Source organism: Acomys russatus, chromosome 6, assembly GCF_903995435.1.
Source record: "Acomys russatus chromosome 6, mAcoRus1.1, whole genome shotgun sequence".
Taxonomy (NCBI): domain Eukaryota; kingdom Metazoa; phylum Chordata; class Mammalia; order Rodentia; family Muridae; genus Acomys; species Acomys russatus.
Window position 1 is genome coordinate 4,543,426 of NC_067142.1, and position 26,970 is coordinate 4,570,395.

General features: G+C 35.8%; 1 protein-coding gene across 1 annotated transcript; it reads right to left on the reverse strand.

The window, feature by feature from the left end:
• Positions 1-1,608: 1,608 nt before the first annotated feature.
• Positions 1,609-26,349, reverse strand: Serpinb7 (serpin family B member 7). The gene is made up of 7 exons (XM_051148214.1): positions 26,164-26,349; positions 21,291-21,341; positions 20,600-20,716; positions 11,749-11,866; positions 8,761-8,903; positions 4,637-4,783; positions 1,609-2,281 (listed from the first exon to the last, which is right to left on the reverse strand). Exons 1-7 carry the CDS (start codon positions 26,329-26,331, stop codon positions 1,883-1,885), a joined length of 1,143 nt encoding a protein of 380 aa, XP_051004171.1. The 5' UTR covers positions 26,332-26,349; the 3' UTR covers positions 1,609-1,882.
• Positions 26,350-26,970: the final 621 nt, after the last annotated feature.

The window sequence follows — 26,970 nt, forward strand, 5'->3', positions numbered from 1 at the left end:
TTTTTCATGAAAGAAAAGGACTCTCTTTGGTAGGATAGTGGAGTACTTTCTCTCAGGTTAACAAGTATAAAAGGACTTGGTTATGTACTTGATACCTGATGATTATGTATATATGTATATGTGTGTATATAGTTCTTAATTTTTTTAAAAGAGAAGGGGGATGTGTGAGAAAGACTAAGCTTTGTCACAGGTGGAAGCAGTCTTGGCGGGTTTTACCCTTGGGCACTCCATGAATACCTTGTGACAGACTGAGTGGAGCCATCCTGGGCCTAGAATTCAGGAAGCAGACCTGGGGACCTCACCTGGACTATTGTCTTTCTAATCGACCCTCAATGGGAGAAGGAGACCACCCTTCGCACATGACACAGGCAGGCAGGGAGGAGAGCAGCAGCAGGTTTAGACCAGGCTTGAGCGCAGGTGGATCAGCGAACAGGCTGGACCAGCATGCAGGCCAGAGACACCTAAGGACCCGTCCCGTGGATCGGATACCGGAAGGTTCACTCTTTTTTCCCTTTAACCTTTTTTCCTTCTTGTGTAAGCTAGTTGGGTTGTATAACAAAATTTAATTGTTAAGAAACAGAGCCAACACCTGCGAGTTGGATGCAGCTCAGACAATTGAAGTGGAAGAGGAATTGATAAACATAAATGGAGCCTAGTTAGGTCTGTGCAATGTAAGGTGGCTACAGAGCCTTTGATAGTAAGTGGGGTTGGGATCAAGCACTATCCTAAGGTCAGGAGACAGGTTTGGGGGAGGGGCCTATCCCTGGCAAGCAGCTGTGGGTCTAGCATGACTAGAATGATGAAAGACGTCAGTACAAGTAGCCTACCAGGGTCTACACTACCCACTTGTGGTTAATACCAAGTCCTTGGTAACAGGGTTTGGAACAGGTGAATCTCAAAAGAAAGAAGCTAACTAACCAGATGGAATGGAGTAAGAAAGAAGAGAAAGCACAGATGGCCTACTTGGGTCTATCTCTGTCTCTTACTTTCAACTTTAAATCCTAATAGTCACAATTATCACATCCATTAGTAAGTGTATAAAAATAAAATTATGTGTCATAAATAAACACCATTGAACCAAATTAGTCTTACGTTATATGGTCTAGAAAATAAAGTGATGATAGACTCAAAATTGGTCAGAGGAAAACAGTCACACTGTGCTGGTGTTGTATATCTTTATTCTGATAAATATGAGAAAACCCATAATCTTTGAAGAATATGAATTAATATGCTGTCAATAACAACCACCAACACTTAAAACTATTTAATATTTAAAAACTATGTACATATTAAGTCTTATCAAGAAAAACCAAAGGCTACACATTTAAAGTTACTAATGAAACATTTTGGTTGCTTATGAATGCCAATTCTATATTTTGGAACCTCTGGATTATATACTGACTTGGAACTCATGTGTACTAAAGTAAATTATAGCATCTTCTTGGTCAGCAAAGATGTCTTATTCTTCATGCTGATTTCTAGAAAACAAATGGGCTTAATTCTTCAATTATAGTATCATGAAGTAGGAATGTCTCTGAAAACTAAGTTTAAATATAAAAGGTTGTCCAGGCAACTTCAGCATCCTCTTGCTAGTGGTGGAGAGCCCATGTTCCCAGAATGGCCTCTGGAAATAATGGTAGTGAAGATTGTGAATAGAAATTCAATAATATTATACATAGAAAAGTAAATAGGAGTAGATGTGATGAGAGCAGAAATTGAGAATATAAACATGGTATTTGAAAAGGGTCAAGTCACCAATATCACTTGCTGACCATCAATAAACTGAAACAAAACAAAACAAACCCATGTATTTCCAATTAAAATTCTATTCACTTATGATGTTTCTTGATGCCTACTGTTGTATAAGAAACCAATAGGAATTTTAAGGACAGTAGACTTTACCAGTAAACAGAATGATGCCATTCTTCTGGATGGCAAACAGAAAGGGGCGATCAGCTCTGAACACTGTGGATTCAGGAAGCTGCTTTTCAACAATGTTACTTTCCGTGGCAGCAGTGGCCTCCGTGCCTTCCTCCGTGACCTCTATGAATGACTTGTGCATTAGATTTGATACATAGAGACGACCTCCAGAAGCAATTCCAGAGAGATCTGCGCTGGACTCATCAAAGATATCGCGCAACCCTAAGGATTTCAAATGATGGCCCATTTCATAATTCTTCTCTATCTTGAACTGAGGAAGAAACACATCCACATACTGGGATTTCATTTTCTTCCTATTGGTCCAGTTCATTAGATTCTGAAAGCTCAGCCTGCTTTCAATCTGCAAAGGTTTTTAAAAGTTTAGAAACATACTGTTAGGGAAAAAATAAAACAGGAACTACAATTATACATAGTTGTCTGTAACGACACTTTTCTGTGTTTTTTTTTTTTTATTTCTGTACATGAATTAGGTCGAAAGGGGATCACAAAGAGAAAGCGAACAGTTCAAGTAGTTTGTAAGCCAGTTGCATATTTAGCTCACTATGCTATGACAAGCCATGATTTATGTATACCCAATGACTTGGCTGATCTCTGCTCACACTGGAAAAGACAGAGGCAAACTGAAATATTAGGTAGGCAAACAGAACAAGGAGGGATATGTGGGAAGGTGTGGAGGGAAGAAAATGAAGGAGGGAGTGATGTAATTATACTATGCTCTCAAAATAAATCAAAAGAAGTAATTAAAATGAATAAAATAAATATCCTTTAAAAATAGAATTGGACTTCTGGGTTAACTCACTCATTATGATCATTTCTAGCTCAATCCATTTATCCACAAATTTCAGGAATTCCTTGTTTTTAATAGCTGAGTAGTATTCCATAGTGCATATGTACCACAGTTTCTTTATCCATTCTTCTACTGATGGACACTTAGGCTGTTTCCATGTTCTGGCTATTATGAATAAGGCTGCTATGAACATGGTTGAGCAAATTTTCTTGTTGTGTGCTGGAGCATCTTCTGGGTCAAATGGTATATACTCACTTATATCTGCATACTAGCCCAAGGGGCATGTCCCATAAAAGCCTTCACTTACCAGGAAAATGGAACAGAGGGGAAGACATCCTATTGGGACTCTAAATGAGAGAAGCATGGGAGAATAGCAAAGTAGAAGGATCCAGAGGGTCCTAGAAACCTACAAGTAGAACATTATGATAGGCAGATTTGGGCCCAAGGGTCCCGCTCAAACTAAGGCACCAGCCAAGGACAATACAAGCGGTAAACTTTAAACCCCTACCCAGATCTAGCCAATGCTCAGAACATTCTCCACAGTTGAGTGGAGAGTGGAATATGTCTTTCTCACATACTCTGGTGCCTCACATTTGACCATGTCCCCGGGAGGGAGAGACCTGGTGGCACTCAGAGGAAGGACAGCAGGTTGCCAAGAAGAGACTTGATACCCTATGAGCATATCCAGGGGGAGGTAATCCCCCTCAGGAACAGTCATAGGGAAGGGGAATAATTGGAAAATGGGAGGGAGGGAAGAATGGGAGGATACAAGGGATGGGATAAACATTGAGATGTAACAAGAATAAATTAGTAAAAAAATAAAAATAAATAGAATTGGACTTATTATTACTGTGAAGTATTTTTAAATTGCTATAATAAAACAGGAGTAGACATTTTAAAAAAGAATTTGGAAATAAGGGATCATCAAAGAAACACTGAACATAATGGTCATTTGAACCAATGTTTTCTAATTATTTTCCCATCATAGACACATAAAGTATAAATGTTTGAATAGTGTGAAAAGTACACCAAGGGAAGATTAGAAAGTTGGCTCACCAGCTTTATTCTCAGCACCCACATGTGACTTACAACCATCTATACTTCCAAGGATGTCTTCTAGCTCCAAGAACACCAGGCACATGTATGGTGTACAGACATGTGTGCAGGAAAAACACCCCCACGCATAAAATAAAAATAAACTTAAAAATGAAGTAATAAGTAATAAATAAACCTAGGTGTCCTGAGACAAAAGACCCAGAACCCTATCTCTGGGGAATGTAATGACAGATCTCTCCCAGAACAATATTCACTGTCATAGGGAAGTGTGGATTCACAGCTCTCCTACTCAACACATAAGAAATAGAAGCTCAGAGAATAAAGGGAGATATGCCTGATGTGCAAAGCAAGCAATCTTGATTTCACACATAGAGTAGGCACTTATCTCCAACACCATTGCTGCTTGGAACAATTCACAAATAAAAACTGCCTGGTTTATAACAGGAAAGTTTTTATTTTCATAAACAGGAGAAATTTACCTATGGATACCTGTTAAATTCAGATGCATGGAATTCTAAAAATCTAATTTTCATATACACCAAACTTATATTTTTATAAAGCACCAAAATTTACATAGTAACATTTAATTCATTTGAAATTTATGTGATAAGTAATCTATTTTTTAGATAATTGATTATAAACTTCTTATTCTGAATTTAACTTTTTATTCTTGGTTCTGGAGTTCTATGATGTCATCTTTCTCACTATGTACCATGCATTTATGTGTGCATGTATACACACACACACACACACACACACACACACACACACGCAATAGAAAAGCAAATAAGCATAACCAATAGTATTCTACATACAATATTCCCCTGTATGGAAAGGAAAATGGCAACTTACTTGGGATAAGTCATTCTCTGGCAGCATGATGTACATGCTTATGCCACCCTGATATTGCAGCTCAAGAACCTTCATGGGTGGATCCTGAATTGTAGACAAATTGAACCTCCGTTCTTGATGCATCATAGCAACAGCTTTTCCAGGACACTGGATGCCAGATCACAAAGAGGTGTTACAATCCCACATCAACTTACTCATTGGCAAAATACACATAAAACTAAAGATATGCTCAGTAGACCTTGGAAATTATTGATGTTTCAAGTGTTGGTTTTAGGGTACATTAATCTTAATTGTAAAGCTACAGAATTTGAGTTAGTTCTTTAGTTTAAAAATGTCTGCTGTGTAAAGTACTTCACATCTCTTCCTCCAGGTCCTATCAGTATGATTGAGACAGCATGATACCCACTGCACAGTGTAGTGACAGCTTTTTTGGCTAATATTCCTACTAAGTACTTAGTGTTTTAGTTGAACAATCTCTACAACTAATGAGTAAATACTAAATGACAATAAATAAAGAGTGAATACTGTAGGGTTTTTTCCTCACAGCAAAACAAAATATAGACTAAAACTATCAAAATCATGTAATTCACAATACAAGGAATAGGGACTACTTCCAACATGGACTCTGGTCACCAAGCTTTGATCACTTCCCCATGGCAGGGTGGCCTTGCCAGGCCACAGAGGAAGAGGTTACAGACAGTACAGATGAGACTTGATAGACTGAGGTCAGATGTTAGGGAAGGAGGGCTCTTCATTTTGAGGACTAAAGGAGGGAGGGGATGACAGAAGGAGGGGGGGACTGGGACAGGATGAGGAAGAGGGATACAATCGGGATGTGAAGAATTTAAACTGCAGAAGAAGCAGATAACTTATATTGTTAATCCCACTATATGGGAATACCTCTGAGATTGGCTGAGACATGAATGTCTAGGTGTATACAATGCTTCTTGTTGGCTACAGAACCCCTATGAATTACTATTAGATGCCATTTTTAATACGGCATGAATAAAGATTTACAGATGTCTTTTTTCTGCTTATACAAAGAGCAGAGAACCAGCCTTAATTGTTCTGTGTATCCTGCACAACTTATACTCTTATAATTTTAGGACTGTATAATGCTTGTGAAAAAACATATATTTTCAGAACAAAAGAACTGGACACTGACGTTGGATCAGGCCTGATAGAATTCATTCATCTCAGCATGCTGGACACTGACATCTTCCATCCTTCATGTTCCAGCACAAAGTGTTTCAGTTGCTGTTCCTTATCAGAACAATACAGCTCTCAGGACACCTTTGAAGAAAGCTTCCAATCCCAATTGGTGCAGCTTTTCAGACTGTCCCACACAAGACTCTATTTAAGCCTGGAATTTCTCAACACTTAGAAACTTCACAAATGCTATTCCTAGCTTGGTTAACCATTCTTCAATTTTCTTTGAGCCCATGCAAAGGTATTACCCATTCCAAATCAGAAGGAAGAAATTTTAAGAGAACAATGCCCCATTTCCTTTAAGGGGATCAGGTAGGTTTTTGGTTGCTTTCATGGGCTATACAGGATTATTTTCAATGGGAGTTGGCTAAAAGTCCTTATTTATCTTATTTAGAGAGAAAACAAGGATGGACTCAGGGATGTGTTCCTTTTCTTTTATCTTCCATTCTTAGGTTTGGAGATAGGAGTTGAAAAGAAAGAAGGGACATAGAAATATATAGGGAGGAAATATATAGGGAAAAGTATATTATTGAATCTATTCTTCAACTTAATGCCTTAATTGTTACTCACAAGGTAATTTTTAGTTCACTGCAATAGAATTTTATGTATAGATGCAAAATAGATTTAATTTTAGATATATTGGTATATAATTAAAGTTTAAGATTATTCTTCATGTATGTTATATATATATATATATATATATATATATATATATATATATATTTCAACTCTAATATGTGGATTGTACTTATATAACTTAATTATTAACAAGATTTACTTCCAATATGTGCTACTGCAGGTAGTTTGGATAAGTAAGCTATACAAGTTAATTGATAGTTGAGCAAATCATGGTCATATCGATAACTAGGCTATTTTTATCACAAGAAATACATCTTAATTGCAACAGATAGACATGATTCTGTAGAAAGATAAGGTTAAATAGTTAGAGAAGGTCTTTAAAAACCTCAGAGACATACAGAATATGGCATTTAAAATGTTTTTATTATTTTAAAGATTTATTAACAATGAGACAGGTTAACTCCTGGCAACACCCAGCTACCTCAAAGAGAATGATAAGCATCTCCTTATGGAGATGGCTTCAATTGTGACAAACAAGCCACAGGGCATAATGTCCTCATTTCTACTACAGACAGAATTCTGCCTAAAAAAGGGCACGCTTGGATGCAGGCAGAGTTGATGGCCAAACTCTGCCAAGACAGGGTAAGCAAGTCCTCAATAGTTCCTGCCTCACAAATATGCCTGTCAGATATATTGGGCCAGAAAGCTGAAGATGATGCTCAAACATTATAGAGTTTTGGGTGACTGCTCAGGTAGAAGACTGTCTCTGTCATCTTCTCATTTGGGAAGCCGCTAACCTGCACCTCTTGAATACTCAGGTAATTAATTTTATTCCTTCTCAAGTCTCTGATGGGATTGAAGATCAGATAGTTTAATTTTACAATTAAACTTAGTTGTTTAATGGTTAAGATGTTTCTAGGTCTAGACAGATGTTTTAAGTTGATAATGATGAGATATGATAGATAATGATTTACATTCAGAATTTTAGATGCACCAAGATGAGAAAGAGTTTTTCTTCAAGGCTGCCAAATACAAATAGCCAAAAACACTAAGAATATAACATTTATATAATTCCTGATTGTTTCATGGTTCTTCGTGCTGTAGGTAGCTCATTGTGTATATGTGTAATAATATAAATGTATATGTAAAATGTTTTAATTAATTAAAAAATTTTAAATGAAGTCTTAGAAAAATTAAAAATTCATGTAAAGTGGCAGGTTATATCTATTTTTAACTTAATGAGCATTCTAATTTTTATCTTGAAGATACCATTTACAGATTTCAAAATACCACAGAGGTATAATAAATTTCTTTTCCTTTCAATATTAAAATTGTCAACATTTCTGTAATATCCCCTTTTAGGACAAAATTTTTTCATAGAATAACAGTCAATTCTGTGTCCTCTTGAGCTTCAGAAAGAGCACACAGGGAGCAACAAAACACATGTACCCATCAAAAGAAGGGAGAGACAGCCTGTCCCAAGTGAGGACTGGGATGGCTCATCCACACAGTGTCATTTGTATATGGACACAGAGAAATAGTCACATATCTTACAAAGGTATTTCACCAGTGCTTTTGTTTGTTACTTTTATTACCTGTGTTCTACTACAGACCTTCTTTCACTAGCTAGTAAACTAACAGCACCAACTGTGAAATCAGCACTCAAGACTGCATAGTGTTCTTGATTGCAAAGCTGTCACACAAAGGGATGTGGGCTAATAGGATGAGTTTTAAAAAAGAGGCCATTACATGGAGATACTTTTTTAAAAAGCTTCAATAGAATCCAAAAAAACAATCCAGTAGGCACGAATGCAGCATGCTATGTCTTTATTGTTGAAAGTGAGGCAACCAATACAATCTATGATTTGAAGAGAGCATGGAAGTGGTGCAGAACAAAAATTTCTTTCCAAATCCTGTCTATTTCAGCCACTGAAATGCTAACGAGACCTCTGTAACATGTTTCGGACTGTAAGCCACGCTGATTGCTATCAGTACTTCTATATCTAAAACTCCAGCCATAGGACAATGTATAAGAATGATTTCAATCTATTTTTGTGATATGTAACAAATAAAACTAAAACTTAAATTTAAATGTATTCAACATTATTTTTCTGCATTTAGCATAAAATATTAAATGAATAAATTTTAGATGTCATATAACTTAATCACTTCAAGTTCTGTGGAGTCCAGCAACATTTACACTTGTCCAGGACAGCGATGACACTTCTGAAAGCAAGTGAGGGATCTTAACACATCTGGCAGATGAAATTTGTGCAAATTTCACAATTCAAATAAGGGAATAATTGGGGAGAATCCCTCAACATATTTGTACATACCGTGGGAGATCTGAATTGGCAGCTGAGAGTATCATTCTTGGTGAAGGCATATTTCCATTTGCCTTTGAAGTAAACAGCATTCACTAGCACCATGACTGCTGAAGAGCTGAGGCTGTTGCCACTTAACACCTTCTTGATTTTACCTTTTGAAAATAAGTTGAAGGGAACAAGGCTCATCTATACTGAAACAATTCTTTTTTTTTATTAATTTATTCATATTACCTCTCGATTGTTAGCCCTTCCCCTGTTTCCTCCCATTCCTCCCTCTCTCCCACTTTCCCCCTTCTCCCCTCCCCTATGTCTGTGACTGAGGGAGACCTATATATGCTCCTAGAATATCGAGTCTCTTCTTGGTAACTTGCTATCCTTCCTCTGAGTGCCACCAGGCCTCCCCATCCAGGGGAAGTGGTCAGAAAAGGGGCACCAGAGTTCGTGTGAGAGTCAGATCTCACTCTTCACTCACCGGTGGAGAATGTCCTGTTCATTGGCTAGGTCTTGGTAGGGGTTCGAAGTTTACTGCCTATAATCTCCTTGGCTGGTGCCTTAGTTTGAGGAGGACCCCAGGACCCAGATCTGCCTGTCATAAAGTTCTTCTTGTGGATCCTACTATTTCCCCATTCTTCCATGCTACTCTCGCCTAAAGTCTCAATAGGATATCCTCTCCTCTGACCCACTTTCTTTGTAAGTAAAGTTTTTCATGGGACGTATCCCTTGAACTAGTGTTTTGATATAAGTGAGTATATACCGTTTGTCTCTTTTTGTTTCTGGGTGAACTCACTCATTATGATAATTTCTAGATCAACCCATTTGTCCACAAATTTTGGGAATTCCTTGTTTTTAATAGCTGAGTAGTATTCCATAGTGTAAATGTACCACAGTTTCTTAGTCTATTCTTCTACTGAGGGACACTTAGGCTGTTTCCATGTTCTGGCTATTATGTATAAAGCAGTTATGAACATGGTTGAGGATATGTCCCTGTTGTGTGGTAGGGCATTTTCTGGGTATATTCCAAGGAGTGGGATAGTGTTGAGGAAGCCCTATTCCCATTTTTATTGAAACAATTTTTAAATGTACTTACAGACTCTTAATGGGCATATTTTTTCTTATATTATCATATAAATAATTATGATATCAGTACTAACACATTAGTAATAAACATGCTTGGTACTTCCTCAACTGTTCAAAGACAGTATTTTACTTAAGCCTCATAAAGTGTTCATGAAATCTGTGCTGCTCTTGCTTTACTTTCCTGTTAAGGGAACTGAAGAACAGGAACATTAGATAATTGATACTGTCACTCAACAAGAATGCAACCGCAACCATCACTGTGGCTGTGGGAAATGGAACCTTGCTATCCCAGACTCAACCTGCAATAGAGTCTCATATAGCTGTGAGATGACACTTCTTGTGATGAAGAAGTCCAGCTACAAGCAAAGCCTGGGGAATTGCATTTCCAGAACAAAACAGAAATTTGTACATCAGAAAAGGTGACTGATAACTATACTGAAAGCAATTTGCTGCCCAAACACCAGATGAGATGGAGCAGTTTGAGGGATTTCTTGTAACTTAGAATAAAGTTACAGAAGTCTATTCCTTGGTTTTGTTAAAGATCTCACAAGAGAAGCGAAACTTGACAAGGACCCTGTTCTGGGAACTGTTTACACAAACACTTTTAAGTGTCAAAAAAAAAAAAAAAACCCCAAACTATGAGATTACAGAAATATCATTCGCAGAAGTATGAAACCTTAGCAGCCAAAGAAGGACTCATCAGGCAAAAATGGAGACGTCCTGGTAGGTGGGCTTCCCTGATGTGCTACCAGCAGCACTTGCAGTGGAAATGTTCATTTGCCAGATGTTGCAATCATGTGATGAATGAAAACAACTTAGTGTTCCCTAAAACTAGTCAGGATTATTATTAGTCAATCAAATTGTTCATCAATGAAAGTGAGAAGACCAATATTTGTCTTAAGATTGAGTCTTTTTTTTTTTTTTTTTGAGGTATTTGGTTACTTTACCTAGTAAACCAATAGTTCTATTTATGACTGAGTTTTAAACACAAAATTGGACTCAGTCATGTGTAAGAGATAAAAATCTATTACTAAAAGTAAAAAGAAATGGAAATGTCACTAAAGAAACAAAAAAATGATAACATGATTCCCAAAGTCCCTTTGGGGCACAGACCAGACCTCTCTGAAACTGTGTGACTCCAAGTAGAATTTAATTCCATTCTGTTAAAAAGGCTGACTCCTTCCAATTCACATTAATGAAACTTTTGTTAGTTGTATATTTTATTCTGGATGCTTAAATTATATCAATAAAAGCTTCCAATGGGAGGACAAATCAACGGCTCTTAACTATTGTATTGAATGCCACTTAGTTATCCCAAAACCAAGTTATGTCATATCAGTTGATTCATAAGTATCATAAACACTACATTTGAGACATGTAATTGGGAGTAAGCCAAGACACAGTAATGATATAATGATGAATGAGCAAAGGAAATGGAAAAATTGTGTTCTTATTCCCAGGAGTACTTGTATGGTGCTAAATGGAGTGTAAGTCACATGGCTCATATGTCTGAGGTGGAAAAAAAACTCAAATACATGAATAATATTCAGTTCAAATCAGAACCCACCATTAGGTGAATAAGTAATATTACTTTAGAATCAGTTGATTAACAATACAAAAGATTGATAGATTTCTGTATTTTGTATTAAAGAAGAAGTTTGTCTAGAGTTGAGATTTCAGTTGTAAAAAGTATCAAAAGTATTACAAATTTCTAAAGTTATTATCTTTGCCACATATGTTATTTCAATAAAGAGCATTTTTAAAATATTGAAATCAAACAAGTAACCTAAAACAACCATAATCAGTACTTTGGATTAGGATTAACTATTTTTATATGCATAAAAATCCCAAATTTTAAGTAGACTTATCATTTACATACAACTGACAAAATAATGTAAAAGAATAAAGTATTTCACTTGCCATGTGTCTCATTGTCAATCCATTTATTAATTTTATATCTGGTTTCCTGTATATCATTTGTGAAGTCAACTCTTTCCACTTTGGCATTGTATAACTTTTCAGCACAGTCAATATAGTTCTGCAAATAACAATATAGACTTTGTAACTATAGATACCACCAACCAAGTACAAAAGAAATGGGAAGTTAATTCTTGATTTCCACTGCCTCCAAAATGCGATTTTATGACAAGAGTTATAGAAACAGGCTAGTAATGACCTTGATGTTGAATATTGATTTTACTTTTCCTGGATTAGGTTGGAGATGACGGTTAAAGCTTACTGCTTCATCTTGGCACTTTTGTCACATCATAAATATCCCAGTGTCCTCATTATCTCCCTTTCTAGCTAAAAGCTTTTCAAGGCTACTTATACGTAAGATGAGACCAAAAACTCCAAACATATCTAAAAAGGCTTTGCACCTCATTTTTCTAGTTTTCAGTTATTTCCTTCTTCACAATTTGTCTGTGATACCAAACTCATAATAATTCCTGTAGAATATAATCCATGTGCTTTGACTTATTTCAAACCTTTGAACAATATTCTCTCCATTCTAATCTTCTTTATTGTCACCAATTTTCCTACTTGCTTTTTCAAGCATTACTTACTGCTTTTCCTTGAGAGACATCTTTTCTATGTCCCTCCTGTGCCTTATAACAATGTCTTCATTTTCATTTTTCAATTTTAAAAAGAAGTTAGTATTTGAATATCTGCATAGAGTACGTTATGATAATTTGATACATATATTTAACATACAATTACCAATCATGATTATAAGCACCACCATCTTTTCAAAAACAATCATAGCTGTTGTCACAAAGCATTTTACTTGTATTTGAGATATTCCAGTTCCTCCATAAGACACCAAATTCTGTAACATTGAGACCATGCATGCTTCATTTATTACTGTATTTCTAGCACAAAACACACTGACTTCTACTTAATGAGCTTCAAAAATACATAAATTTAATTTTAGAAAGTTACCCAATTTATCAGTATTCTAGGAATAGAGCAAACACATACATAAATATTTTGTAACAAAGATTTTCATATTTTGAATAAAAATATTCAATATAACTTTCATTGATCTATATCAATGTAGTTGTCCCAGTAAATATTATACAATTATCTATACTAATGATGAGGATTGACTAGGAATCTCTTGTCTAATGACCAGACATTTTTCATTTACTGATTGACTTTCATCTATACATCCATTCACTCATCTATACATCCATTCACTCATCTATCCATCTATCTATCCACTTATACAGACTAATGATAAAGATTAGTTTTAAAATTCAATCCACATTCAGAGAAGTTAATATAAATGTAAATTGTCAGTAAGAAAAAAGACTAAGAGAGGTAGGGCCTAGGAAATTACATAGACACTACTATAGTCTACCACTGCCAGGCAGCTCTGGAAGACTTACAGGCTTTTCAACATTGATATATTCTTCTTTAAGTTCAATTAACATGCCACACCAATCTCTTTCCAAGAGTATCACATATTTAAAAGGAGATATTCTTTGTCCAAACAAATTGGTATTTTTCCAGGTCCCTAACTCCACTATATCTATCATTATGTGCTAACAGTATTATTTTCACCTGTGGCACAAATTATTCCAGATTGTTTCCTTTGTGTATAATTTCCACCCTTTCCAAGGAGAAACCTCATATTATTCTTTGAACAAAGAGGCCAAGTTCCAGCCCCAGCAAGCCACAGAGCTTGGCAGCTTCTGCAATGTGATCCTGGGGCGTTGGAGTTAAGAATACAAGAAGAGAGGTATAAAATCTCCCTCCTCAGCTAAGAAAAGCTGGTGAGGCTAAGCTTGTGTCTGGAATATTCCCTCATGGAGGTCTAGAGAGGCCATTGTGTTTAAGCTGTAAAGATGAAGCCTAGATTGTGGTGTAGACCTCAAAATATTGGAGATGTCAGATTTATGAGATACATGCCAAGGACAGCTAGCATCCTTGTGAAAAATGCCCAAGAGAGAAATATGTTGCAGTCAACAAAGTTGAAAGAAGTTAGAGATCTGAAGAGCACTTTGACATCAGACTCAGAGCTGTGAAATTTGGAGTCTTGTTTTGGTCTAGTATTTACTTACTATGCTCCCTTTCATCCTTTTTCTAATGGTAATATATAGTCTGTGTTACAGTTATTTTTATAAAACAATGTTTGTTTTCTTTGATTATTTCTTATCCTAGTATCACACAAATAATTGAGACTCAGTTATAATGCAAGGCTTCACAACACAATCTTGAACAATTTAAGTCTATTCTTAACTCTCTATGCTATTTTGTTTTACTCCCAGCAAAGCACCTTGTAGCTTTCCTTGGTTCCACCTCCTTCCTCCTAATCTTTCTTGGATCTCTACCTGTGGCTGAATCCCCTGCTTCTTCTCCTAACTCCTCTTCCCCTGGCTGGTAGGAAATCAAGCCCTATACTCTCCTACTGCTTTATTGACATACAGGGGGACAATTGGGAAGCAAAGTTTACAAAACATTTAGACAGTAAAATTTCAAAACAAAACTTGTAACCAGACATGGAGGGTATAGAAATCAGCATTTAAACTATGCAATAACCTTATGCCTATAATTCTGTTCCATTGTAGGTCAAATATATGTGATCTGCTTTTTTATTTTGACTTTTACAGGGAGTTGCAGTTCAGAGATTGCCTTGAGTCTCAGAAGAAACTTTGAACTTTGGATTTTAAACAGACTTAAGACTGTGATGGCCTATAGAACTTTTGAAACTGGACTGTATTCATTTTCACATGATGATATGGCTACAAGCCTATGAGGGCCAGGGAGTAGGATGTGGTGATTTGAATAAGAATGGACATGATAGTATCATATGCTTGAATTTTTAGTTTTCAGCAAATGACACTCTCATTTCTCTCTGTGTTTCCTCTCTTACCATGTTGTCCCTCTTTATCTACTTCTACTGTCGATTTTATATCCACTTCTGAGTGAGATTTAAGCATCTTCCCATGGGTCCTCCTTGTTACTTATCTTCTTTGGGTCTGTGAATTGCAGTATGGTTATCCTGCATTGTATGTCTAAAGTCTACTTATAAGTGAGTACATAGCATGCATGTCTTTGTCGGTCTGCATAATCTCACTCAGGATAATCTTTTGTAGTTCTATCCATTTGCCTACAAATTGCATGATTTCCTTATTTTTAATAGCTGAGTAATATTCTATTGTGTAAATGCACCAGTTTCTTTATCCATTCTTCAGTTGAGGGACATCTGGGTTGTTTCCATTTTTCTAGCTATTATGAATAAAGCTTCTATGAACATAGTTGAAGAAATGTACTTGTTTTGTGTTGAGGCATATCTTTGGTATATGCTCAGAAGTGGTATAGCTGGGTTTTGAGATAGAGCTATCTTCAATATCCTAAGAAAGTGCTAGGTTGCAATATCTGGTTTATATTTGCTTTTTTGTAGTAGGTGTTTATCCCCAAATTTATGTCTTAAATTGTCCTTTATGTATACCATATGTTTTGATATGTAATACTTTTTCAACTTAATTTTAATTATACTTTTTAATTTCTTTTTTTTACTCCTTGGCTGGAAAATCTCCATTATCTACTATCTGGAGATATTCTGAATTTGAATTTTTATAGTTCTATTCATATGCACAATATATTATAATAATATTTACTGGAATTATCCTAACTTATATCCCTTCTTTTCTCTCTGAGCTTCATATCATTTACAATCTGTCTTTTCTTAGTTTGATTATTTTTGTACTACTTCGTTCTTTAAAATTAAAGTTACAAGTGGAAGAAGACCTAATTGATCACATTTAGTGATAGAATATAAATGTGCAAGGGGAAAGATGCATAAAGAATAACCTAGTGACTGTTGGTATTGCTTATTCTATGAGAACAAAAAAGAAGAGAGTCTAGAAGCATAAAACATGATGATGACTTGAGGACTTACACTGTATAAAGTTGAGCCTGGCACTGAGGCTGAGAATGACCCATCACACAACTATGGATAACCACAGAGATATGAAGGACTACCTTGAAGGCATAAAAACTACACAAGTACATGACTTCTCTATATATAAAGATAGTAGATTGAAAATAAATGTAATAAAATTAGAATCCTCAAACACTTTCAATTTCATGGATAATTGAAGACAATGATACATAAGAAAACACATATAAAGCAGTCAGAAAAGAATGAAAATCAGGAAAAAGAATCTATTTCTATAAAAGGAGAAAGTTCTAGAAAGTGTGTTAACTGTTTAGGAGAGGCCACAAGTGACAGTCTAGCTGAGACAGAAGATTGTGGTGATACAGTGGTCATTGATGTGTTAACAATTGTACATTTAACTTTTTCTCTAGTTATCATTTAGTGTCCCAGGAATAGTCACTGGGAAATTATGCAGAAATTATCTGGATTTACAAGGCCACTTGGGAAAGAATGGCATTGCTCAAATAATGATTAAAGAATGGATCCATAAGGAGTGAGCTATAGGTTGAACATGTTGATAAATGAGAAAAGTCAAATGATTAAATAATTCAAAGGAGTGGAATAATTTGTGGGGATGTTAAAAGAATAAGAAGCATGGGATCCTGCAGCCATGGGATAGTAACCTTCCATTGTAAATTTCAGAAGAGAATTAGCTTTGATTGCTGTAGAGTTTCAAGTATGATTTGGTGATTAAATCACTAAAACATCATTAGGAGAAGGTTGAAAAACTATACAAACAAATGTGGGAAGAGTATCCACTGGAGTAAATGGTCCCAATCTACAGTAACATTGAAGATGGATGGCCAAATTATAGCAAAAGTTGGAGGCATGTGGAATGTCATTTCCAAAAATCTGACCCAGTTAACTATTTAATATAAGTTAGAAAAATAAGAAATTAAATAATAATAAGTAATGGTTGGATCTTTTAAAATGCTATATTCTTTACATGGATAATGTTTTATTAACAGGTGAATATTTAGTCATATCCAAATGTCAAAAAGAACATTAATAAAGTAAAAACTAGAGATTACCTATCTTTGAACTGTTAATGAACTTTGTTATATTAAAGTTCAAAAATAATTTTCAGAATCACTAACTTTGGGGACAATATCAATGGCTCAGAGTTGAAGAGTACTTGCCATTTTTCCAGAGGACCTATGTTTAGTTCATAGCACCCATGTTGGATGAACCACGACCTTGTAGCTACAATTCCAGGAAATCTAATGATCTCTCTAGGATTCATGAGCAATTGCACTTGTGTGTACATATTCCAACAACGATTTTGTGTGTGTGTGTGTGTGTGTGTGTGTGTGGAGAGAGAGAGAGAGAGAGAGAGAGAAAGAGAGAGAGAGAGAGAGAGAGAGAGAGAGAGAGAGAGAGAAGTAAGAATAATAAACTATACGTATACATATTTGAGATGACAAATACCAAAGTTGCTATATAAAGCCTCATACCATCATTATTTTATATTTACCTAAAAATTATACATAAATGTATACAATACATACATGTACAATGTATAAAGTAGTTAACTTACATTGTCAGGTGTCATCTGACAATGCTTGCCACAAAAACTGTAAACTAACAAATATCCCACTGCCAGTCATGAGAAACCACCCTTTGAATAGCTGGTCAGGGTAGTTAAGGTGACTCTTTAACAATATAAATTATTGATGTAGTCCTTTCTTGTCTGCCACGGGTTGATGTTGGGTTGCTATTAATGAGGACACTGCAAACTCAGGACACAGGACTCAGATGATCTTAGCTGGATCTGAGCTGAAAGCCTTCTTCCTACAGTCTAACTTTCATCAATCCAGAAAATACTACACAGGGGAGGGAAAACAAGTTAAACAGATTGACAAGGTTGCAACACCTATGAACCAAGCTAATGACCAGCAAGGCCATATGCATGGCTATGCAAGGTTCAATAAATGGCACTCGCTTTTTGGTAGTAAAAAAGAGCTTTCTATTTAGAGTTAAGACTGCCTCCAACAGGAAGAAAATCATGCCCAACCTAACCACCTTCCCACAGGTAATGAGGTCATAGACATTAGAAGAGGATCGATTTATACCACTTTGCTACACAAGCATAATTCCAAATGACATTATAAATCTTATTCCTATACCTACAGATAAGTGTTAACTACAAAGCTCATCAAAGAAGTTTTTCTTTACAGCAAATGGAGACTATGTAATACAGAGATCAGCAGATCGGGGGAAGCCTTGCCCCATCAGAAACATTGACATCACAGTTCCTGCATCAATGGCTCAGAGAACATTGAGAAAGAGTGGGCGAAACACCTGTAAGAGCCAGAATACCAAGAAGTCTCTTGTGAAGCAGTCTCTTCTAGAAAAGACTGCAAAAGAAGATTGAAACAATGACAATATTAGTGAGGATGTTAACTTGGAAAAAAATTTGAAGGGACTCACCCCTAGAAAAAGAACCATAGGTAATAAACAAATTCTGAGGAAAGGAAATGAGCCCCTACCATGGATTAGCCCCTTTATTGGTTGTCCAATACAAAGAAGTCAGCTCTTTTTAAGGTGATACACATTTGTTCCTTGAGACAAGATGTCTGATTGGGTTTCAGCTCGTTGATTTGGCTAGAGGGGCTAGCCAGTGAGCCCTTGGGAGCTGCATAAGCATCAGGGTTGCAAGTAAATGTCAGCATGCCTAGCTTTTTTTCTAAATTAATTTTATTAATTTATTCATATTAGATCTCGATTGTTAGCCCTTCCCCTGTTTCCTCCCATTCTTCCCTCCCTCCCACTTCTCCCCTTCTCCCCTCCCCTATGTCTGTGATTGAGGGAGACCTCCTCCCCCTATATATGCTCTTAGAATATTAAGTCTCTTCTTGGTAACTTGCTATCCTTCCTCTGAGTACCACCAGGTATCCCCATCCAGGGGACATGGTCAGGAAAGGGGCACCAGAGTTCGTGTTTCACCTTAAAACTGGCACCAGACATTGACCTCTGATTTTTACACATACACAAGGAAAAAAAACTTCACAATTATATATTTGTTACAACTCACAGAACAGTATATGTAAAGTAAGTGCACTGTTGTACATATAAATTAACTTTATTAACGTTATTCTGGAAATCTGTAAGATGCATATTTTTAAAAAACAGAGTTTGATATGATCTCTTGTGGGTATGATATTCCACTACAAAGATATTTCCTTTATTCTTTCTAACTGTGTTGAGTCTTGGAAATTAAATTCAGCAAAAGACAAAAAAAAACCAAAGAAGTCAGCTCTGAAACCATATACATACAGACAACATACATGCACATATGTATATGTTTATGTATATATATATATATATATGTAACTGTAATAATCAAAGAGAAATATGTTACCAACTTGAGAGTGGAGGAGACAAGTGAGGGGCTAGAGAGAGGAAACTGAGGAGAGAAAGTGACATAATTATATTTCAATTAAAAAGAGTGATGTGTCCATTTTCCATGTTCTTGATCAAATCTTGGCTCTGCTGTGAGTCCTGTAATTCTTAATGCAGTGTCTTTTAATAGCATGAGTGTAAAGAAAGAGAATATGGGGATCTACTGGAAATAATAACATTATGGGCAAGTCAACTCCAAGTTCAAATGAGTAAGCATTCCCTTAGGAATGAGTTAGCAATCCATGTGGAATAGGAAAATCAAACACGATAAACACACAGAATGTCTCTCTTAAAACTTCATAGAAACCTTTTGAAATGATGGAAAAATAAAAAGTGGCCTAATACTTCCTAATTATCAGGATACCAAAGGATTTGGGAGTGGTTCTGGGGAGGGACAAAAAATTTGAGTGGGTGACAGAGGGAACAGTAATGGTTGGGTGGAACACAGAGAGTTGGCAAAGATGCAGGAATTTAGCCCAGTGATGTCACTAGGACACAGTTTTATGGGTGGTGGTTTGAAGAATGGATAAATAAAAGAGAGATAAATTCCAAGAGAAATATGGGCAGTATGCCTGCTTAATAGTCCTAACCACATGACCAGCTTTTGGCCATCACAGTAATGAGCTTCCAAAGTAGGTTGAGTACAGTAGCTTGCAGAGTATTATCTGGAGCTCATGGCTTTCTAGTAGGCAGGGTGCTGTGATGATACATTGATTACCAATGCCATTCAGAAAAATTAGTTAATTGACCTACTTCTAAGTCATGTTGAATCTGAGCTTCTCCTCTACCAATGTCTGCAATGTCTGTCCTTATCTAGCTAAACCTTCTTGAGAAGAACTCATGTATAAACAATCTCACTGAAGAATAAACAACCTGAAGGAAAAATAAGGATAATTGAGAAAAATAGTTGCAAATAGAAACAACTCACTGGGAATTCCACACTGTCTCAGTAAACCTGACCTCAAAGGAGGCAGTGGCTTATCTCTGAGACCGTAGGCTCCCCCACATGTTCCCCTTACCACTTCCTGTTACACTCATCACTGATACTGCCCATGACCTCTATCTTTGAAGTTCATCCATCAGTTGGACCACCCTGAATATGTGGGTTCACTGGGTTTAAAAGTGATACATGAAGACCATAGTAGCAACAACAATAATAAAATAACTTTTAAAATCTCCTTCATTATCCAATAAACTTATGCAAAATCTCATTTTAAAAAAGAAAATCTCATTACAAAAGCACATACAAAATCATGCATATAGCACTTGTGCACAAATTGGATATAACCATGCCAAGCATACTTGCATCTTTTTTCTTTCTTTTTATGACTCATAGGAAGGTAAAAGACATTATTCATATGGTAGGTTGGACAAGATTCAAATCTAAACTGGATGGAACCTTCTGGGAGAAGCAACTTTACCCACCTTATGAAAGTCAAACACTTTTTCTGCAAAAATTCCATTGGCAATGCCGAGTTCATAATCCTTATGAGATGAGTTTATGTCATTAAGAACTCTTTTCAATTGATGCTGAAGTCCTGGCTGTTATCAAACAGAGGCATTCAAGTTTAATCTCATACTACATTGACATATAATATCGCTTATACAAGAAATAAATAATGTACATTATTCTATTAAAGAGTTGGAAAATATTGCTACAAAGGCAGCAAGCAACTCCTCATCCACATCAGTGTTATTACCCTTCCTCACATATTGTTTGCAATTAAATTGAAAAATGTAGTGAAATAAGGTTGTTAGTAGGAAAGTATTGATTAGCCCAAGATACATACTAATTAATTAGTTAAGAAAATAATTTACCAATGTTACTTAACTTTTAAAAACAGAAGAGAAAGGTTATAAGCAATATTTTACTACAACCTGGAAAGCAAACAAAATACTGGCAAATTAATACTCAAATTATCAAAATTTATATTTTGATATTTTTATATATCAAGTTATATGTTATATTTTTATATAATTACATTTGAAAACAGAGGTTTAAAGTGAATTTCCTTGTTTTATTAGGATAGAAAACATTCAAACATATTCATAATATTGGGATTTTTTCTATTTAATTTCTAATTGAATTTTTCTGTAAGGAATATGTTGTTGTTACCTGATTGTTAGACGAGCTCCCTTGTCTTGATGAGGTATTAAAGTAAAGTACCTGAAAATATGATACAAAAATTGTCAGAATCATGGCATAGGAAGGCATCAGTTATGAAGAGATTTTGAAAAAAAAAATTTATTTCTGTACCCTCATCTAGTGTTGCTTCAATTTCACGCATGTCTCAGAGCTCAATCTTCTCATGGTGCCAAATGAAAGCCCACATCAGGAGCAGAAAAATGGCTTCTAATTTCCGTCTTTCGTACCTTTTCTTCCTTTTCCACATACCAACTTATCTTACATTAGCCAAGACTAAGGCATTTGTAATAATTTAGTAAATATTACCTTGACATTGTTCATAAATTTTCAGTATGCATATGGCCATTGCAATATTTTTATCTCAAAAGTCCACAAAGTTTAGGTCTTGGAGTCTTAGTCTCTAATGCTTTGTTGGAGGTGAGAATTTTGAAAAGGGATTAAATCATTAGAGCTCTGAATCCTCTCTGTAGCTTATTCTAGCTGGATTCTTGGGTCTGTGGATTCTTGAGAAATGGATTCGTTACAAGAGACAGCTTTCTCAGTTCGTTCTCTTGGTGCTCTGAGGTGAACGACGGCCAAACTATTAGCCAAAGAACTCTCCAAAAGCATAAGCAGATACACATTAGCTTCTTAAAATCAGTGTTCTTGGGGATTTTGTCACAGCAACAGGAAATTGCTAGCAGAGGTGCACATAGTGCACAATAGTTTTCAATATAGTCCATTGAAACATACCACAGGGCTCACTACAGGCATTGCACAACACAAAGCATACCATTTGGGGACCTGTGGAACACCACACTTGATCTTTTGGTTCATTGGAGCATTGGTTCAGTACTCAATTGATCACCAACTCATGGGTTCATTTAATGTTTCTTTAAATTTTGCTTATCAGATTCTGGCTCCCTTCCCCGTTTTTATACTAATTTTGCAATCATGAAATCCATTAGAATTTTATATCAATTATAATCTCTACACATCTTATACTTTTACTTTATAATACATTATTAAGTTTTGCCTTAATTCGTCATTTCCCCCGAAATATCATTACCATTTGAATGTTGAATTATTCCTTCATTTTCTGCTCCTTGTCTTGAGATTGTCAACATATAGATTTCATCCAATTCTCAAGTTATTAACATACCATACTTAAATTTACTTGAATATATTCCTAATTTTCTAATAATAATATGAAGTTGAGACTGATGTTTTTGTTTGCTTGTGTTTGCTTGTCAGCTCAGAGGACAGAGATAGCTGTAGTGTTGACTTGAGTGAAGCAAACATTGCTCACGGGGATATGTATCATGAACTGGAAATTGGAACAAATTCTATGAGTATAAAATGAAGAGTTTTAAACTATTTTTGTACATTCTGGAGAGACAACTTAATCGTTAATTACTCAACTTAGGCAAATATTGAAAAAACACTGAAAATATAGTTAACAAAGTAGGAGGCAGGGATGGCACAAATTACCTTGGTATTATGACATGTAAGCTTAACCATCCTATGCAAAGGATGAAGTAGAGGTGGCATTTGTTGATATCATAATGCTACTCTGAGAACATTGCAAATGGCTTCTTAGTCTTATGTAGGTACAAATTGTAAAATATAATTAGACTGACTTTTGCTCTTTAGAGCTTTAAACTGTTTGGTCATTATTTGTAATAAATAAATAAATACATAAATAAATAAAAGCTAGTCAATGATGTGAAAAGGAGAAACACCTCATCTGGTTAACATCTGTCCTAAGGCAAATGTCTCGTCTCTTCTTAAAGTTTCCCTTTATTTAAAAAAAAAAAAAAAAAAAAAAAGAATCCTAAAACAAGTTTTGGAATGTTCTAGCAAAAGAAAAAATAATTCTACTGTGAAATGTTAGGACTCAAACTTGCTACTAGTAATATATTCTTTGAGCTAAACATGAAAATTATACAAATATTCAAGAGGTACTCCTCTTAATTTTTAACATAGTTTTGGCAATTAGATATATTGCATTTTTACATGGATTTAGTTAATCTGACAGTCCTAGTTATTCCACATGAAACTTAGTATTATGTTACTACAGCCCCTTGTGAATATGAAGATCAGAGATTCTTTTTCTTTTTAATAACTAGTTATCAAGTCAATTCAGATAATGACAAGGACTGAAAACTCTGCAATGTGAAGTTTGAGACCCTCATGTTAAGCTTTAGGTAAAGAGGGGGCAGTGGATGTAGTTTCCCTCAGGCTCCTACCTAAGTATTCACACAAATCATGAAACTGCCATGGCTTCCTGCCATTCTGTTCCTGCCAGAACAGAAATATATGCTACAAGGATGACTTTTAAATGATTTTGGGAAAACCCAATTGGATTTTAGGAAATGCAACTTTGTACAACTTGCAAATAATATTATAATCCAAATTTATGCTTTAAGGTAAATACAAATCTGGCATAGTGAATATTAATGCAGCTTTTAAGAGAGCAATGTTAGGCAAAAGGTAGATAGGAAAGTGCAGCAATAAGTGAGCAAATAAGTGAGGCAAAATAGACAACTTTGTAAATAACATTAACCTCAGTATATCAGAAAGCAATGAGGTTAAGGTTTGAGGACAGGATTACCTAAAAACGCAGGACTGACTAGAGGTATTTCTACTGTTACAGAGAGCAGCAGTCCTGCTAGCCTGGGGAAATGGCTTGCTGGGTAAAGCACTTGCCACACAAACATGACAACTTGAATTTGAGTCCCCAGGACCCACATAAAACCAGGGTATAGAAGCTTACAAGTCTATAGTCCCAACACTTCTCCAGGGAGCTAGAAAGTAGAGACAGGGGAATCTCTGGAAGCTTGAAACCAGTTGGCCAAGAGTTGTACAGAAGAAACAAGCAAGAGATCCCATCTCAAACAATTAGAAATTGAGGACTTCAGATTATCTTCTGACCTCAACATACATGCTGTGGCTCATGTGCCCCAACATTTACATCCATGAATACACACAAGACAAAGATTTCAAAATATAATTTAAAATAAAATATAAGAGTACAAAACTAAACTATGATACTTTGAGCATCCAAAGAATAATGATCATCGGTTGCTATAAAGTGCTTTTCAGAGACACATAAATTATGACTACATTGATCGATCCCAAGTTTCCATGAAATGTACACGTGGTCCATAATGCCAAGAGGAATGTACTATAAAGAGAAACTAACTAGGACAGGACTGAATCTGGAAATTAATTTCCAAATCAGTGTGTGACAGAGGACTAAAACTTTGCGAATAAACTATAAGTGGCTTTATGATTGTAGTTTGTGTTTTCTTTTTTTTAATTCTTTTATTATCTCTTCACTTTTACATGTAAATTTATATTATCACACATATATACAATAAAATCCTTATAGCAAGAAGAACTATGAAACAATTAGAAATTATATAAATGTAACATACATAGTGTTTTGCCAATTTGTATTTGGCAACCTTGAAAAAAAACATCTTTATCTAGATGAGTTTACAATTCTGAAGGTAAATCACTATCTATCATATCTCATCTCTACCAATCTAAAAACCTCCATTTAGACCTAAAAACAACTTATCCCCTAAAGAACTAATCTTAATTGTAATACTAAAACTATTCGGTCGTGTTTTCTTCTCATGTTTCTTGTGGGATATTATGACAGCATCACATATAGAAAGTCATGCATGAGAGTGAATGATGAAGCTATGGGTATTAGAGAGACTATTCTAGCCAAAGAGTAGCCTTTTCAGTTCACCAGGGCATGGTTAAGAAACCTTACTTTCAAAGGCAACACAGAGTTTGAGTCACAGGCCTACATCTATCATCACACACTTAGAATGGTAATCCCATCATAAAATCAAAATAATAATGCCATTTCAACATGTTAGTATTGAGAATACCAAATAAAATTATGTTTGCAGGGATTGTCCCAGAGGTTGGAGTGGATGATGTCATCAGAAACTAGTTGGCACTGCTGTCACCTTGTGTGTCCCTCTGTAGCCCCTCTATCTCCCTGTTATAAACTGGCAGTTCTTCACTCAGCTGCCCACTTGCAGCAATCTATTGAGTTATGCAGTGATAGAGAAAAATCGCTGCAGTTTAATTACCTACACAACCTTCAACATAACTGGCCTAAAATAATAGGTACCACTGGGATCAAAGAGGGATGGATGGCTTCTGAGCCCATGGAAACAGCTGGAGCTGGCATGGGAGCTTCTGTTGCACAGATGAATTCCTATGATGATTTCCTGGGAGGAATGAAGGAAATCTTGACCATCAGTCTTCAGAGCCATGTACAGGGATTGTTAATAAGTGCTTTCTGAAGGTGCTGAAGAAGGTGGTGATGCCAAACATTGTTCAGATAACCTTCTATTATCTAGGTTTATATGACTGTCATTTGTGTTCAGGTAACTGATGTTTAAATTAAGACATCAGACTGTGGTTGAACACTTGTCTAGCAAGTGTGAAGGTTCTATACCCAGCACCACAAGCAAAACAAAACAAAACTAGGACACTCTGTAAAGTTCTATTGTACCTATATCTATACATCTGGTGGCTCTCAAATATATGCTTGAAGAGCTTTCTAAAACACAGATAGGTGATCCACACCACATGTGCAGTTTCTGGTCCAGCCTAAGAATCTACATTCCTACTAAGTTGTCCAGATGCTGGTGCTGCTACTGTCAAAGGAAAGGACTCTGAGAAGCAGTGTGTTAAGTAAAGGTATCTGAGGTTTATTTCTGCTTCCTCCCAATTGAAAACCAAGGAATGGAGGTGAAGCCCAGTGTTTAGCATGAAATATTCTCTTGCAGAAAACAGTTTACTCCTAGGATTGATTGAAAAAGCCAACACTGACCTTGTCAATTTGACGTGCACAGTCACCTTGAGCACCCAAACGGATTAGGGTCAGGGCAGTGAAGATGCTCAGGGAAGAGAAGAATGCATTTTCATTTCCTTGACTGCATTCCATCTCTCTGAATAAGTTGAAGCCAAATTCTGCATTTGCTGCAGCAAGGGAGACCATTGTGAAATCAAGTGTTGCCTAGAGGTCAATGGAGAGTTAAATTAGCTCAGAGCACATTTTGTTTCTTTATTATTATTAATTCAAAGCCTAATTTTTTCTTTTTCTTTTTTTTTTTTTTTTTTTTTTCTGCATCATCAAGTAGCTTGGGACAGAGAAGATTCCTTTGGTCCTGCCTTCTTGAGTCTAATGCTCTAAAACTGGTTAGGCAGCAATACAGCATACATTCATTTTTCTCACCCTAACATGTCAGCAAAACAACTCTCCTATTTACATTGGAAGCATAATCCTGACTTTCTTTGATGGACTATTCTATCCTCAATGGCCCTTGCTGACTTGTTTTCAAGATGCACATTCATGAACTTACTAATTCTCCACTAACCTCGTATCCCTAAACTTAGGTAGAACAGAAGTATGACTGATGGCAAGGAATACTCTATCATCACAAAGGCTCTACAATATAGCCTTTGTTTCCTGAGACAGTGTTACTTTTATCATATCATTTCCTCACACTGTGTCTCTTATGGTTTCCATACTTATCCATAAAGCCATGATGTTTTTAGCACCATCTTAATTTTAAACACTGTTCTTTTTTGGTCCTGTAAACATATTTATCTCGGAAAAGCGACTGTCTGCTTTTGT